Below are 13169 nucleotides of genomic sequence, written 5' to 3'. Positions count from 1 at the left end.
ATGGGGGTGCAAGGGAGTTGGAAGCCCAGAGAGGTTTCGTCTGGAGAGACACAAAAGGCTGAATTGCGAAAACTAAAGTCAAGGAAAGCTCCAGCTCTGTTAGTCAGAACCAAATTCAAGTCAAGTGCTGTTCAGCCAAGGGAGAGGCAGTAGCCAACCTCACCTGTCCTGGAAGGATGAGGAGCTTCTCCAGGACCAGGAGTGCATTTCAGGGAGGGAATGTCTGGAAGGGAAATGCCTGAGTGTTCAGTCCTTGGTTTATGAGGGACTTGTTCTTGTTCCCATCCCAGTCTTCCAGTTCAGGGTCCTGGGTACGCTGCGAACAAGTGCTCTAACTCATCAGGATTGAAGCTGAGGAGGCATTAAGGACCTGAGCCTTTTCCTCATCCTTGTTGCTATGCTTCCTTTTATATTCAACAAAGTGTTGGAACAAATTAGGTAATAAAAGATGGAGAAAACAAGATAAGTTATGAAAATGTTGGGGAATTTCAGGGGCAACTAGGGTGAAATTGAGAAAATTGTGGAAATTGTGAAAAAATAAAGGGGAAATTCAGAGAAATGGGGGGAAATTAGGGAAGACTGGGGCAAACTGGGATGGAATGAGGGGAAATCTGGAGAAAGTAATAAAAATGAGGAGAAATATATGAAAAATCTGGTAAATTGCAGAAACAAATTTCAGCTAGGGGAAATTAGGGATATATGCAGGGAAATTAGGAGAAATTGGTCAAATTTTTTGAAAAACAGAGGGAATTGAGGAAAATTTGGGGAAATTGGAGAAAAATGAGATATCTTAGGGGAATCAGGGAAAATGTATGGAAATTTAAGGAAGTGTAGGGGAAATAAAGAAAAACTTGATGGAAGTGGGGCAAATTGAGGGAGATTAGGGAAAAATCAGGGAGAATATGAGGAAATTTAGGTGTAAAAGGTCAGAATAGGAAAACTAGGGGAAATTAGGGGAAACTGGGGGAAATAAGGGGAAATTGAGGGAAAATTAGCAAAATGAGGGAATTACAGGGAAATTGGGGAAAATTTAATTTGGCTATAATTTGGGAAAATCAAAGGGAAAAAATGGAAATCTGGGGCAAATTGCAGAAAAAAATAAGGACATTTGGGGGAAAATCTGGAAAATTTGGGAAAATTAAGGGACACCAAGGAAATTCTGGGCAAACTGATGGAAATATAGGGAAAGTAGGGGGAAACCAAGGAAAATTTGTGGCAAACTGGGGGACATTCAGGAAAATCAGGGGAGAAACAACGAACCTGGGGGAAAAATCAGGAAACTTTGGGGGGGAATCAGGAAAATTAGGTGAAATTCAGACACCTGGTCCTTTATAAGGCATCTCATGGGACTGATGGGGCCTGGATGCCTGGGTGCCCCTGTCTATTCTTAGGTGAGCTATGGGGGTCGAGGGGGGGGGGGGAAGGGAAGGGGAACCTGTAGGGCCAGCCCCATATATGGTTATGAGGTGAAGGTGCCCCACAGTCCCACTGGCGTCACAAGCTGATCGGATGTCAAGGGTTGTGGGGGGGATGTCCCAAAAATATCCCATTGTGGGGGAAGGGAGAGGGAACAAAGGAATGGGAGGAGGGGCACAGATGCCTGAGCTCCCTTGGAGGGGGAAGGGAGGGGTCACACCTGTCCTTTGTCTGTCTGTCCCCTCCCCCACCCCAGGGGGACCTAGGCATCCAGGCGAGTCTTCTGGCTTGCCTCATCTATCCCGTAATAAACTGGGGGGTGGAAGGAAAGGGGAGTTAGAGGGGGCCCCTACAGGGGCTGAGAGTGGGGTATCCTGTGGGTGTGTGTGTGTGGGGGGGTTTCCTAAGGATCTGGGGGAGTCCTAGGGGGATTCTATAAGGCTAGGAGTGGTTTGTCTGGAAGGTCTATAGAGCCGGAGGTGGGATGTGGTAAGGGGGGGGGAAACTATGAGGGTCCTATAGGGAAATATTTAGAGCTCCTATGGAGCTGGACGTGTGTCCTATAGGACTATGGGACTGGGGAGGGGTGTCTGGGAGTGGATTCTGTGGGACTGTGAGCACTTACAGGGGTCCTATTAAAAGGAAGTAATGGGAACCTTTTGGGGCTTAGAAGGGTTCTATGGATGTCCTATAGGGCTGGAGTGGTGTCCTAAGGGGCTGGGGGAGTCCTATAGAGCTGGAAGTAGGTCCTATGAAGTAGGGGAGAGCTATAGGATCCTTGTGGGTGTGAGATATGGGGGGTCTCATGAGGCTGGTGGACCTTTATAGGCCCACAGGGGTCACTGGACCCTATGGGGTGGTGAAGGTCCTATAGGACTGCAGAGCAGAGGGAGGGCCCTATGGATTAGGGGAGTGTACTGTAGATCCATAGGGGTCACCGTGTCCCTATAGGGCAGTAAGGTGGCCTTGAGGTCACCCATCTGTCCATGCCCCCCTCCCCCCCTCCCCCTTCCTGGTGACGCAGCTGCAGGGGGGAGGGGGGATATAAGGGGGGTCCCCCAGCCAGTGCCTGCAGACCCAGGGGCAGGTGGGGCAGGGGGCACTTGGAGCACTGTGAGGGTCTGGGAGGAGGTTATGGAGGACCTGAGGGCAACTGAAAGGGACTGGGAAAGAACAGGGAGGAACTGGGAGGGTCTATGGGTGAACTGGGAGGAACTGGGAGGGTCTATAGGAGAACTGGGAGGGTCTATGGGGGAACTGGGAGGGACTGGGATTATACTGGGAGGGTCTATAGGGGAACTGGGAGGGACTGGGAGGGACTGGGAGGATCTAGGAAGGAACTGGGAGGGTCTTTGCAGGAAACTGGGATGATACTGGGAGCATCTGTGGGGAAACAGGGTGGGACTGGGATGATGCTGGGAGGGTTTATTTGGTAACTGGGAAGGACTGGAGTGATACTGGGGGAGGAAGGAGGGTACTGGATAAATCCTAGGGGGATACTGGGACTTACTGAGCAGTACTCTGTGTGTGTGTGTCTGTGTGGTGGTTTACTGGAGAAGTACTGGTGGGGCTGGGATGCTGGGATGTAATTGGACATATTGGGATATACTGGGACATATTGGGACATACTGGGATATGCTGTGGGGGGGGGTGTTGTATCCTGGAGCAGGACCAGTACCACCCTGAGTCTGCACTGTCATCCCCTGACTCGGAGACCACAGAGAGAGGTGGGACTGAGTAGTGGAAGGAACTGAGGGGTGCCTGGGGGAGACTGGGAGTGACTGGGAGGGTCTGGGATGATACTGGGAGGGTCTGTAGGGGAACTGGGAAGGACTGGGAGGGATGCAAGAGTACTGGGGAGTACTGGGAGGTGCTGGGGTGGAATAAAGGGCAGGCAGTGTGAAGCAGTGCAAGGAACAGGGAGCACTGGGGAGGGTGTTTGGAATTCCAAGAAAGAATCTGGGATGGAGATGAGGACAACTGGTGGGAGCTAGGAGCACTGGAAAGGAACTGGGGAGCACTGGAGAAGAGTGGGAGAAGATGAGATCACTTTGAATGGGGCTGACTGGGCACTGGAGAGAAAATGGAAGCAGTGGGAGGGAACACTAGGTGATGGAAGCACTGAGGATGGACTTGGGATGCCGCAGCTGGGAGGAGTGGGAGCATTGGAGAGGTACTGGGAGCAGTGGGGAGGAATGAAGGAGATGGGTTGACCAGGAGGAAGTGGTAGATGTGGAGAAGAACAGGGAATGATAGCTTCACCAAGAAAAGAGCTGAAATGGGGTCAACTGGGAGGAACTGACAGGATGTGGAGAGTTTGATCCCTCCTACCCCACCCAGCCCTGTCCAGTGCCACCATGCCTGATGTGGAGATGGCCGAATTTGGGGAGGCTGCCCCCTATCTCCGGAAGTCGGAGAAGGAACGGTTGGCTGCCCAGACCCGCCCCTTTGACCTGAAGAAGGACATCTTCGTCCCTGATGACAAGGAGGAATATGTCAAGGCCACCATTATCAGCCGTGAGGGCTCCAAGATCACTGCTGAGACCGAACATGGCAAGGTGGGGGGACCCCAGCTGCACCTGGGACACCAGAACCTCAAAATAGCAACTATTCCACATGGGACACAAAGAACCCAACCCACCTTCTCTAGAACCCAAGAAACATCTAGACCCCAACATGCCTTCTGCAGCACTCACTGGATGCTCAGATTCCACAGCATCTTCTCTAGAACCCAGGAAATAGCTAGACCCTGATCCACCTTTCCCAGAACCCATTGGACAGCTAGACCCCATCCCACCTCCTCTATTACCCCAGAGACACTCAGACCTCAAAATATTTTCTCTGTCACTTGAGGGACACCTAGACCTCCTCTGGCTCTCAAGGGAACACTCAGATGCCCAGCTCCCAGCCCTTTGGGAGGGAACAACTGGGGAAACTCCTTGCCCTGTGTTCCTGCTCCATGGAGTCCTCCTTTCCTTGAACAGACAGTGACGGTCAAGGAGGACCAGATCATGCAGCAGAACCCCCCCAAGTTCGACAAGATTGAGGACATGGCCATGCTGACTTTCCTCCATGAGCCTGCCGTTCTCTACAACCTCAAGGACCGCTATGCATCTTGGATGATCTATGTGAGTTGGGAGCCCATGAGGTTCTTGAGACCCCATGCAGAACTCGGACACCCCTTCTGTAGACCCCTTGGGCCATGTAGATGCAAGATGTCCCTTCTCCAGATCTCATGGTTCACCCATAACTGGGATGATCCTTCTTCACACCTCTTGAGCCACCCAGATCCAAGATATCCCAGACCCTCTGGGCAACTCAAAACTAGGGTGTCCCTTCTCCAGATGACGTGGGCCACCCAGAACTGGGACATTCTCCCTCCAGACCTCTTTGGTCCCCTACACCCAAGATGTCCCATCACCAGACCACAGGGGTCACCTATCCCAAGATATCACCCAGACACAAGAGGTCACTTCTGCAGACCCCTTGGACCCCTTTGGACCCACCTGGTGGAGTGGCACCCCCTGACTCTGACCTACCTGCTCCTTTCTCCAGACCTACTCCGGGCTCTTCTGCGTGACTGTCAACCCCTACAAGTGGTTGCCTGTCTACAATGCCGAGGTGGTGGCTGCCTACCGGGGAAAGAAGCGGAGTGAAGCTCCACCCCACATCTTCTCCATCTCTGACAATGCCTACCAGAACATGCTGACAGGTAGGGACACATAACCATATTCACAGCTCCTTTTTTGGGAGCAGAAGATGGGGGGCATAGCCAAGGTGGGCTACAGAACCTCATGTTTCTTCTTCTCCTCCCACCAGATCGGGAGAACCAGTCCATCCTCATCACGTGAGTGATCTCATCTGTAAACATTGTCTTAGTCCTCCTCACAGCTAAGACCTCCCACCTGGTACATAGACCCTCCCCTTCCCCCTTGAAGTCATTCCCACTGGCCAACCCTTTATCACTACATGGCCTTGTCTGTGGAGATCCATTATCCATCCCTCCCCAGTGAGTCCCCATCCCCAGCACCACAGCACCAGTATCCAACCATTGCTCTCCTTGGCTACCTTCAGCGGAGAATCCGGGGCGGGGAAAACAGTGAACACCAAGAGGGTCATCCAGTACTTTGCTGTCATTGCTGCCATCGGTGACCGTGGCAAGAAAGAGGCGGGGGCCCCAGGCAAGGTAAGGGGAGTGGGTGGGGTATGCCACCCCGGGGGGGGGGGGGGGCAGCATTCTGCCTCCTGTCTGTCTAACCAATGACACAATAAACCACTCAAACAATTACCAAAAAATCCAACCAATCATCCAACCAACCAGCTATCTATCCAACCTTCCATTCATCTGTCCCATCCCCATCCAACCAACTAACCATCCCTCCATCCACCCATGGCATCAACCCATATCCCTGTCCATCTATCTGACCACCCACACAAACCCTCATGGACTGCTGTGTTCTCCCATCCATCCATTTAAACCTCACACCCTACATACCCTGCCCCTTACTGTGAGAACCCCCCCTGACACTGTCCCACTCCATCCAGGGCACCCTGGAGGACCAGATCATCCAGGCCAACCCTGCCCTGGAAGCCTTCGGCAATGCCAAAACTGTCCGGAATGACAATTCATCCCGATTTGTGAGTGTTGGGGAGTGGAGTCTGTGAGGAAGAGTCTATGGGGTGGCGTCCTTGGGGAAGGGTCTGTGGGTTGAGCTGTTCTGGAAGACTGTGGCCACCTCCATCTCGTTCCACTATTCTTCCAGGGGAAGTTCATCCGGATCCATTTTGGGGCCACTGGGAAGTTGGCATCAGCTGACATTGAGACCTGTGAGTAGGTTGAGGGCACCATGAGAGGACATTTTGTTGTCCACCATCCCTCCCTCTATCTATCTTTCCATCCACCTGTCCATCCTTCTCCTCATGCCACTATCCGTCTACCCTTCCACATCCTCAAGCCTCACTCCATTCATCCATATGACTCTATCTCCTCATCCCAACTTCCACCCATCTTCTCTTCATCCCCACCCCAGACCTCCTGGAGAAGTCCCGTGTCATCTTCCAGCTGAAGGCTGAAAGAAACTACCACATTTACTACCAGATCCTCTCCAATAAGAAGCCAGAGCTATTGGGTGAGCCATACTCCCAAACTACCAGCAAATATCTGATCCCACATCCCTTTCGGGAGCTGCCTGTCCCAACCCCTTTTTCTCCTTTCAGACATGATGCTGGTGACCAACAACCCCTACGACTATGCCTTCATCTCCCAAGGAGAGACCACAGTTCCATCCATTGATGATGGAGAGGAGCTCCTGGCTACAGATGTGAGATGGGAGGCTATCAGGCAGTGTGTATGGATCTCTGTGGGCTGGAGAAGATCTTGAACACATTTTTTCCCCACAGAGTGCCTTTGATGTCCTGGGTTTCACCCCAGAGGAGAAGAACTCCATCTATAAACTGACAGGAGCCATCATGCACTTTGGCAACATGAAGTTCAAGCAGAAACAACGGGAAGAACAGGCAGAACCAGATGGCACAGAAGGTTGGGTCCAGCCAAGGTTGAGGTGGAAACTGGGGTAAACTCCATGATCCTTACAGGTTCATATTTTCTCTTCTTCATTCCTCAGAGGCAGACAAGTCAGCTTACCTAATGGGGCTGAACTCAGCTGATCTTCTCAAGGGGTTGTGCCACCCTCGGGTCAAGGTGGGCAATGAGTATGTCACCAAGGGGCAGAATGTCCAGCAGGTGAGTAGAGGACATCCCCAAAATGTCCCCATTTTGGCGTGACATGGTGCCATCTCCAGCAAGGAGGACGCCAAGAGGCCCCTCTCACTGGTGGGGCATCCCTCTTCCAGGTGATTTATGCTGTCGGAGCCTTGGCCAAAGCCGTGTATGAGAAGATGTTCAACTGGATGGTAACCAGGATCAACAATTCCCTGGAGACCAAGCAGCCACGCCAGTACTTCATTGGTGTGCTGGACATTGCTGGCTTTGAAATCTTTGATGTAAGCCCTGGTTGACTGTGTTGTGTTGACCCCATTGGGTGTAGAGTTAATTATACTGGATGGTCAGATGACCTTGTTTTCATTTGTGTTGACCAGCGGGGACTCCGGTTGACCCCACTGAATATATTAGTTGTTCTGTTGACCCCCCGGGCCATCTCCTCTCTCCTTCCCCAGTTCAACAGCTTTGAGCAGCTCTGCATTAACTTCACTAACGAGAAGCTGCAGCAGTTTTTCAACCACCACATGTTCGTGCTGGAGCAGGAAGAATACAAGAAGGAGGGCATTGAGTGGGAGTTCATTGACTTTGGCATGGACCTCCAGGCCTGCATTGACCTCATTGAGAAGGTACCATGTCCCCCAGGGCCTCATGAGGGTGGGGAAGGGCCCTTTCAGTTGCAGCTTGGCAGGAACCCCAAAGCTGGCCAATTTGGTTGTACTTGGTGTTCACTGTAGCCAACAAGGTCTTTTCCTCCTAGCCCATGGGGATCATGTCCATCCTGGAGGAGGAGTGCATGTTTCCCAAGGCCACGGACATGACCTTCAAGGCCAAGCTCTTTGATAATCACCTGGGCAAGTCAGCCAACTTTGGGAAGCCACGAAACATCAAGGGGAAGCAAGAGGCCCATTTTGCCCTTATCCACTACGCTGGCACAGTGGACTACAACATCATTGGCTGGCTGCAGAAGAACAAGGACCCCCTCAATGAGACAGTGGTGGGGCTCTATCAGAAATCAGCCCTGAAGCTCTTGGCTAACCTCTTTGCCAACTATGCTGGGGCTGATGCACGTAAGAGGAGCCCCCTTCCCCAGCATCTGGGGTTCTTCCCACTCTGTCCCTGTCGTGTCTCATCCTTTCTTCTTCTCTAACAGCTGTGGAGAAGGGGAAAGGAGCTAAGAAGAAAGGTTCCTCCTTCCAAACTGTCTCTGCCTTGCATCGGGTGAGAGTCCAAGGGTTATTGGTGGATCCCAGTGTGTGTGGGCATAGAAAACATGCCCTAGGGCAAGGGATGACCCTTGGTGGGACAGTCTGGGGGATGTCTCCATTCCCTTCATCATCTCCTCCTCCATCTTTCAGGAGAATCTCAACAAGTTGATGACCAACCTCCGGTCCACTCACCCTCATTTTGTCCGCTGCATCATCCCCAATGAGACCAAGTCTCCGGGTGAGCCAATCCCTGAGGGTTGATCCAGAGAACAGTGCTGGGCCCTGGCCAAAGGTGGTGGGGGGGAGCAGTGCTGCAGGGCAGGCCTTGACTCACCAGTCTTGATTACCCACCAGGTGTGATGAACAACCCCCTGGTAATGCATCAGCTCCGCTGCAATGGAGTCCTAGAGGGCATCCGCATCTGCCGCAAGGGCTTCCCCAATCGCATCCTCTATGGGGACTTCCGCCAGCGGTAGGCACAGGGGAGAAAATGTGGGGATGGGGTGGACAACCCCACTGGGGCTGATTTCAAAGGTTTCCTGTCCTCTCTGGTTACCAGGTACCGCATCCTGAACCCTGCTGCCATCCCTGAGGGGCAGTTCATTGACAGCCGCAAGGGCGCTGAGAAGCTCTTGGGATCCCTTGATATTGACCACAATCAGTACAAATTTGGACACACCAAGGTGAGGTCACTTGGTCTCGGTTCTGGTGGTCCCACCACCCACAAGGTTTTCATGGTGGGACCAGATGTACTCTATGATCCCATCATGTACTTGTCCACCTGCCCATCTGAGCTCCCTCCATCCACACCACCACCCATCCCTCCACCATGCTTCCAAATCCCAGAAGCACTTATCTTCATCTCTCCTCAAAGGTCTTCTTCAAGGCTGGGCTGCTGGGACTGCTGGAGGAGATGAGGGATGAACGCCTGGCCCGGATCATGACCCGCTTGCAGGCCCAAGTCCGTGGTTTCCTGTCCCGTCAGGAGTTCAAGAAGATCCTAGAGCGCAGGTAGGTAGTGAGATGGAGATAGTGTTGCATCCATGTTGAGTGGAAGCCCCTGGTGACCCACATCTTGATGTGGCTTCTCCAGGGACTCATTGCTGGTGATCCAGTGGAACATCAGGGCCTTTATGGGGGTGAAGAACTGGCCTTGGATGAAGCTCTACTTTAAGATCAAACCCTTGCTGAAGAGTGCTGAGACGGAGAAAGAGATGCAGGTAGGACAAGGCCATGGGTAGGGAAGGTGGGTGGGTGGGTGGATGGATGGAGAAAGGAAATGGTGTGTGGGGACAAAAAGGAAGAAATGAGATTTACACGGCACCTTTGTGCCTCCCACAGAACATGAAGGAAGAGTTTGGGCGGCTGAAGGAGGCCCTGGAGAAGTCAGAAGCCCGGCGAAAGGAGCTGGAGGAGAAGATGGTCTCCATGCTGCAGGAGAAAAATGACCTTCAGCTCCAAGTGCAGGCTGTGAGTGACCTAGATGTCCCGGCCCCGTGCTCCTTTTTCATTCACCTCAAACCAAGCTTACCCCCTCCAGGAACAAGACAACCTGGCTGATGCTGAGGAGCGCTGTGACCAGCTGATCAAGAACAAGATCCAGCTGGAGGCCAAGGTGAAGGAGATGACTGAGCGGATGGAGGATGAGGAGGAGATGAATGCTGAGTTGACAGCAAAGAAGAGGAAGCTGGAGGATGAATGCTCAGAGCTGAAGAAGGACATTGATGACCTGGAGTTGTCGTTGGCCAAGGTGGAAAAGGAGAAACATGCCACTGAGAACAAGGTGAGCGTGGGGAGAGGTCTTGACTTCAAATTGTAGGGAATTGAGCTGACTCAAGCCAAAGTGAATAGAGTCTGGTGAAGACCCAAGACTGGCTGAGCTGGATTGCCAAGAATCAAGGCTGTTTGGGTTGCCAAATTCAAGGCTGGATGAGTTGGGTCATGAAGACCCAAAATTGCTTGGGTTGGTTTGTGATGATCCAAGGCTGGTTGCATTACATCATCAAGAACCAAGGCTGGTTGTGTTTTCCTGTATCTCCTGACTTAGACTCAGCTTCACCAAGAGCAAGAACAACCTCCTGTCTCTTGTCCTACCTCTCGTACCAAGCTGGAGGCCTGATATTTCTCCTCCTGCAGGTGAAGAATCTCACAGAGGAGATGGCCGGGCTGGATGAGATCATTGTCAAGCTAACAAAGGAGAAGAAGGCCCTGCAAGAATCTCACCAGCAAGCGCTGGATGACCTGCAGGCAGAGGAAGACAAAGTCAACACCCTGACAAAGGCCAAAGTCAAGCTGGAACAGCAAGTGGATGATGTGAGTGCCGGTTCCACTCCCACGACGAGCACATAGCTTGTCCCTTGGGGTGTGGAAGTCCTTCTGGAGTGTGTGTTTGCAAAGACTGATAGGTGTGTCTCTTCCTCACTTGCAGCTGGAAAGTTCACTGGAGCAGGAGAAGAAGATCCGGATGGACCTGGAACGGGCCAAAAGGAAGCTGGAAGGTGATTTGAAGCTGGCTCAGGAGAATATCATGGACCTGGAGAATGACAAGCAACAACTGGATGAGAGGCTGAAAAAGTAAGAGCCTGCACACTTACTTGTCCTTTACCTATAACACCTCTGCTGAGCACTTGGGGAGAACAACTTACTGGTGTTTCTCCTCATATGTAGGAAAGACTTTGAGCTCAATGCCCTCAACGCCAGAATTGAGGACGAGCAAGCAGTTGCATCCCAGCTCCAGAAGAAGCTCAAAGAGCTTCAGGTGAGGTTGGCTTCAGTTTGGGGGGTCAAGCAGAAGTAGAAACTAGTCCTCCCCCTTATCTTCTTCATATCTTTTTGAGAAGGACCTAAACCAGTGTGCCACCCACCTGAGGTCAGAAACCCATGGCATGTCCCTTGTCCCAGAACTTCTCTGTCATTTATTGCCTTGAAATTACTCATGGGCTCCTGGACACGTTGGCTTTTGTGGGGGTTGAGCTGAACCAATAGGTTTGGAGTACTCAAGGTAGGGAGAGCACCTAGGGTAGAATCATCTGAGGTGAGCAGACCATCTGGGTTGAATCACATTCATTCCAATGTCCTTTGAGAAGTTTGTGCTGAGTTGTCTGTTAGTCCAGTTACCTCTAGGACTGGTTGAATTGAATGTCCTCAAGACCAGTTGAGCTGAAGAATCTCAAGGTAATTCGAGAAGGTGAAGTGTCTTCAAATAAGGCCAGGTTGATTGGGAGAGCTCAGATCTTGACTAGGTTGAAGAGAATTGGATGGGATCAAGACTGGTTGAGGTGAAGGGTCTACAGCTGTCTGGGTTGAGCTGAAGAGTCTACAGTTGGTTGGGTTGACTTGAATTGACTTAAAGACTCTCCAGCTTGATTGGTTGAGTGGAGGAGTTGGGTGAAACCAAGTCTGCTGAAAACATGTTTGTCCCTGGAGCACAGGCACGGATTGAGGAGCTGGAGGAAGAGCTGGAGGCAGAACGAACAGGCAGAGCCAAGGTGGAGAAGCTGCGCTCAGACCTGTCACGGGAGCTGGAGGAGATCAGTGAGCGGCTGGAGGAGGCGGGTGGTGCCACTTCAGTGCAGATCGAGCTCAACAAGAAGCGGGAGGCAGAGTTCCAGAAGATGCGTCGGGATCTGGAGGAGGCCACACTGCAGCATGAGGCCACGGCCGCTGCGCTGCGCAAGAAGCACGCCGACAGTGTGGCCGAGCTCAGCGAGCAGATCGACAACTTACAGCGTGTCAAGCAGAAGCTGGAGAAGGAGAAGAGTGAGCTTAAGCTGGAGCTGGATGATGTTGGCTCCAACATGGAGCAACTGATAAAGGCCAAGGTAGGAAACAGGTCTCCAGCCATGAAGGGGCAACACTTCTACTGCCCTTTCAAGGTTCCTTTTTATCTTCCTGCCCTTCCTGTTTGTAGGCCAACCTGGAGAAGATGTGCCGCACCATGGAAGATCAGATGAATGAGCACCGGACCAAGTCTGAAGAGGCTCAACGCATGGTCAATGACCTCACCACTCAACGAGCCAAGCTCCAGACAGAAAATGGTGAGGAGCTTGCTCTTCCCTACACAATTGCCTAACTCTTGCCCAGTGGGGTGGCTTTAGGGTGTGTCCCGCAAGTGATTATCCACCATTTCACCCAACAGGTGAGCTCTCCAGGCAGCTGGAGGAGAAGGAAGCCTTCATCAACCAGATGACACGAGGGAAACTCACCTACACACAACAGCTGGAGGACCTCAAGAGGCAACTAGAGGAAGAAGTCAAGGCAGGGCTTTGTTGGGGGGAAAGTGGGGCTGAAAGACACCTCCAGTGTCAAGGATGCAGTTGGTTTGGGATTGAGATGTGCATCATAAGCCTGCCCTCACAGTAGGAGAAAATGAATTGAGGGTCCTCAGAAGTTCAGTAGGGTTGGTGGGTTATAAGGAGGTTAGATTGGGTTAGGTTGGGTTGGTTGGTTGGTAACTAGGTTGTTGGAGTTGGAGAATGCCAATATAGCTCAAGCTGATATGGACCCAACTTCTCCTCACCTCATAACTCTCTCTTCTCCCAGGCCAAGAATGCACTGGCTCATGCCCTCCAGTCAGCCCGGCATGACTGTGACCTTCTGAGGGAGCAGTATGAGGAGGAGACAGAGGCCAAGGCTGAGCTCCAGCGCTCGCTCTCCAAGGCCAACTCTGAGGTGGCACAGTGGAGGACCAAGTATGAGACAGATGCCATTCAGCGCACTGAGGAGCTGGAGGAGGCCAAGTGAGTAATCTCTCCATGAAGGGAGCTTGTATGGGGCAGGGGAGAATGGAGACTCTTCCACAGTACAAGGATCCAGAGAATATATAG

General features: G+C 52.1%; 1 protein-coding gene across 1 annotated transcript in view; it reads left to right on the top strand.

Annotated features, from left to right (window-relative positions):
* Nucleotides 1–2816: 2816 nt before the first annotated feature.
* LOC136291231 (uncharacterized) overlaps nt 2817–13169 on the top strand; it is a 30525-nt gene continuing 20172 nt past the window's right edge. Inside the window, exons 1-30 of the mRNA XM_066186139.1 lie at nt 2817–3143; nt 3757–3974; nt 4401–4544; nt 4972–5128; nt 5236–5263; nt 5491–5602; nt 5962–6054; nt 6180–6243; nt 6447–6545; nt 6634–6737; nt 6817–6955; nt 7041–7159; nt 7270–7419; nt 7594–7764; nt 7896–8205; nt 8289–8356; nt 8494–8581; nt 8698–8815; nt 8903–9026; nt 9218–9354; nt 9437–9563; nt 9685–9813; nt 9884–10126; nt 10480–10656; nt 10772–10917; nt 11011–11101; nt 11775–12164; nt 12254–12380; nt 12482–12600; nt 12886–13082. Of these exons, the coding sequence (XP_066042236.1) occupies nt 3774–3974; nt 4401–4544; nt 4972–5128; nt 5236–5263; nt 5491–5602; nt 5962–6054; nt 6180–6243; nt 6447–6545; nt 6634–6737; nt 6817–6955; nt 7041–7159; nt 7270–7419; nt 7594–7764; nt 7896–8205; nt 8289–8356; nt 8494–8581; nt 8698–8815; nt 8903–9026; nt 9218–9354; nt 9437–9563; nt 9685–9813; nt 9884–10126; nt 10480–10656; nt 10772–10917; nt 11011–11101; nt 11775–12164; nt 12254–12380; nt 12482–12600; nt 12886–13082 (4172 nt within the window). The 5' untranslated portion in view covers nt 2817–3143; nt 3757–3773. The remainder of the gene's footprint in view (nt 3144–3756; nt 3975–4400; nt 4545–4971; nt 5129–5235; nt 5264–5490; nt 5603–5961; nt 6055–6179; nt 6244–6446; nt 6546–6633; nt 6738–6816; nt 6956–7040; nt 7160–7269; nt 7420–7593; nt 7765–7895; nt 8206–8288; nt 8357–8493; nt 8582–8697; nt 8816–8902; nt 9027–9217; nt 9355–9436; nt 9564–9684; nt 9814–9883; nt 10127–10479; nt 10657–10771; nt 10918–11010; nt 11102–11774; nt 12165–12253; nt 12381–12481; nt 12601–12885; nt 13083–13169) is intronic.

Source organism: Chamaea fasciata, unplaced genomic scaffold (genome assembly GCF_029207755.1).
Source record: "Chamaea fasciata isolate MVZ Bird 193981 ecotype frontalis unplaced genomic scaffold, bChaFas1.0.hap1 SCAF_1, whole genome shotgun sequence".
NCBI classification, from domain to species: Eukaryota; Metazoa; Chordata; class Aves; order Passeriformes; family Sylviidae; genus Chamaea; species Chamaea fasciata.
The sequence above is the reverse complement of the archived record's forward strand: the minus strand, read 5'-3'. Positions and strand labels throughout refer to the sequence as shown.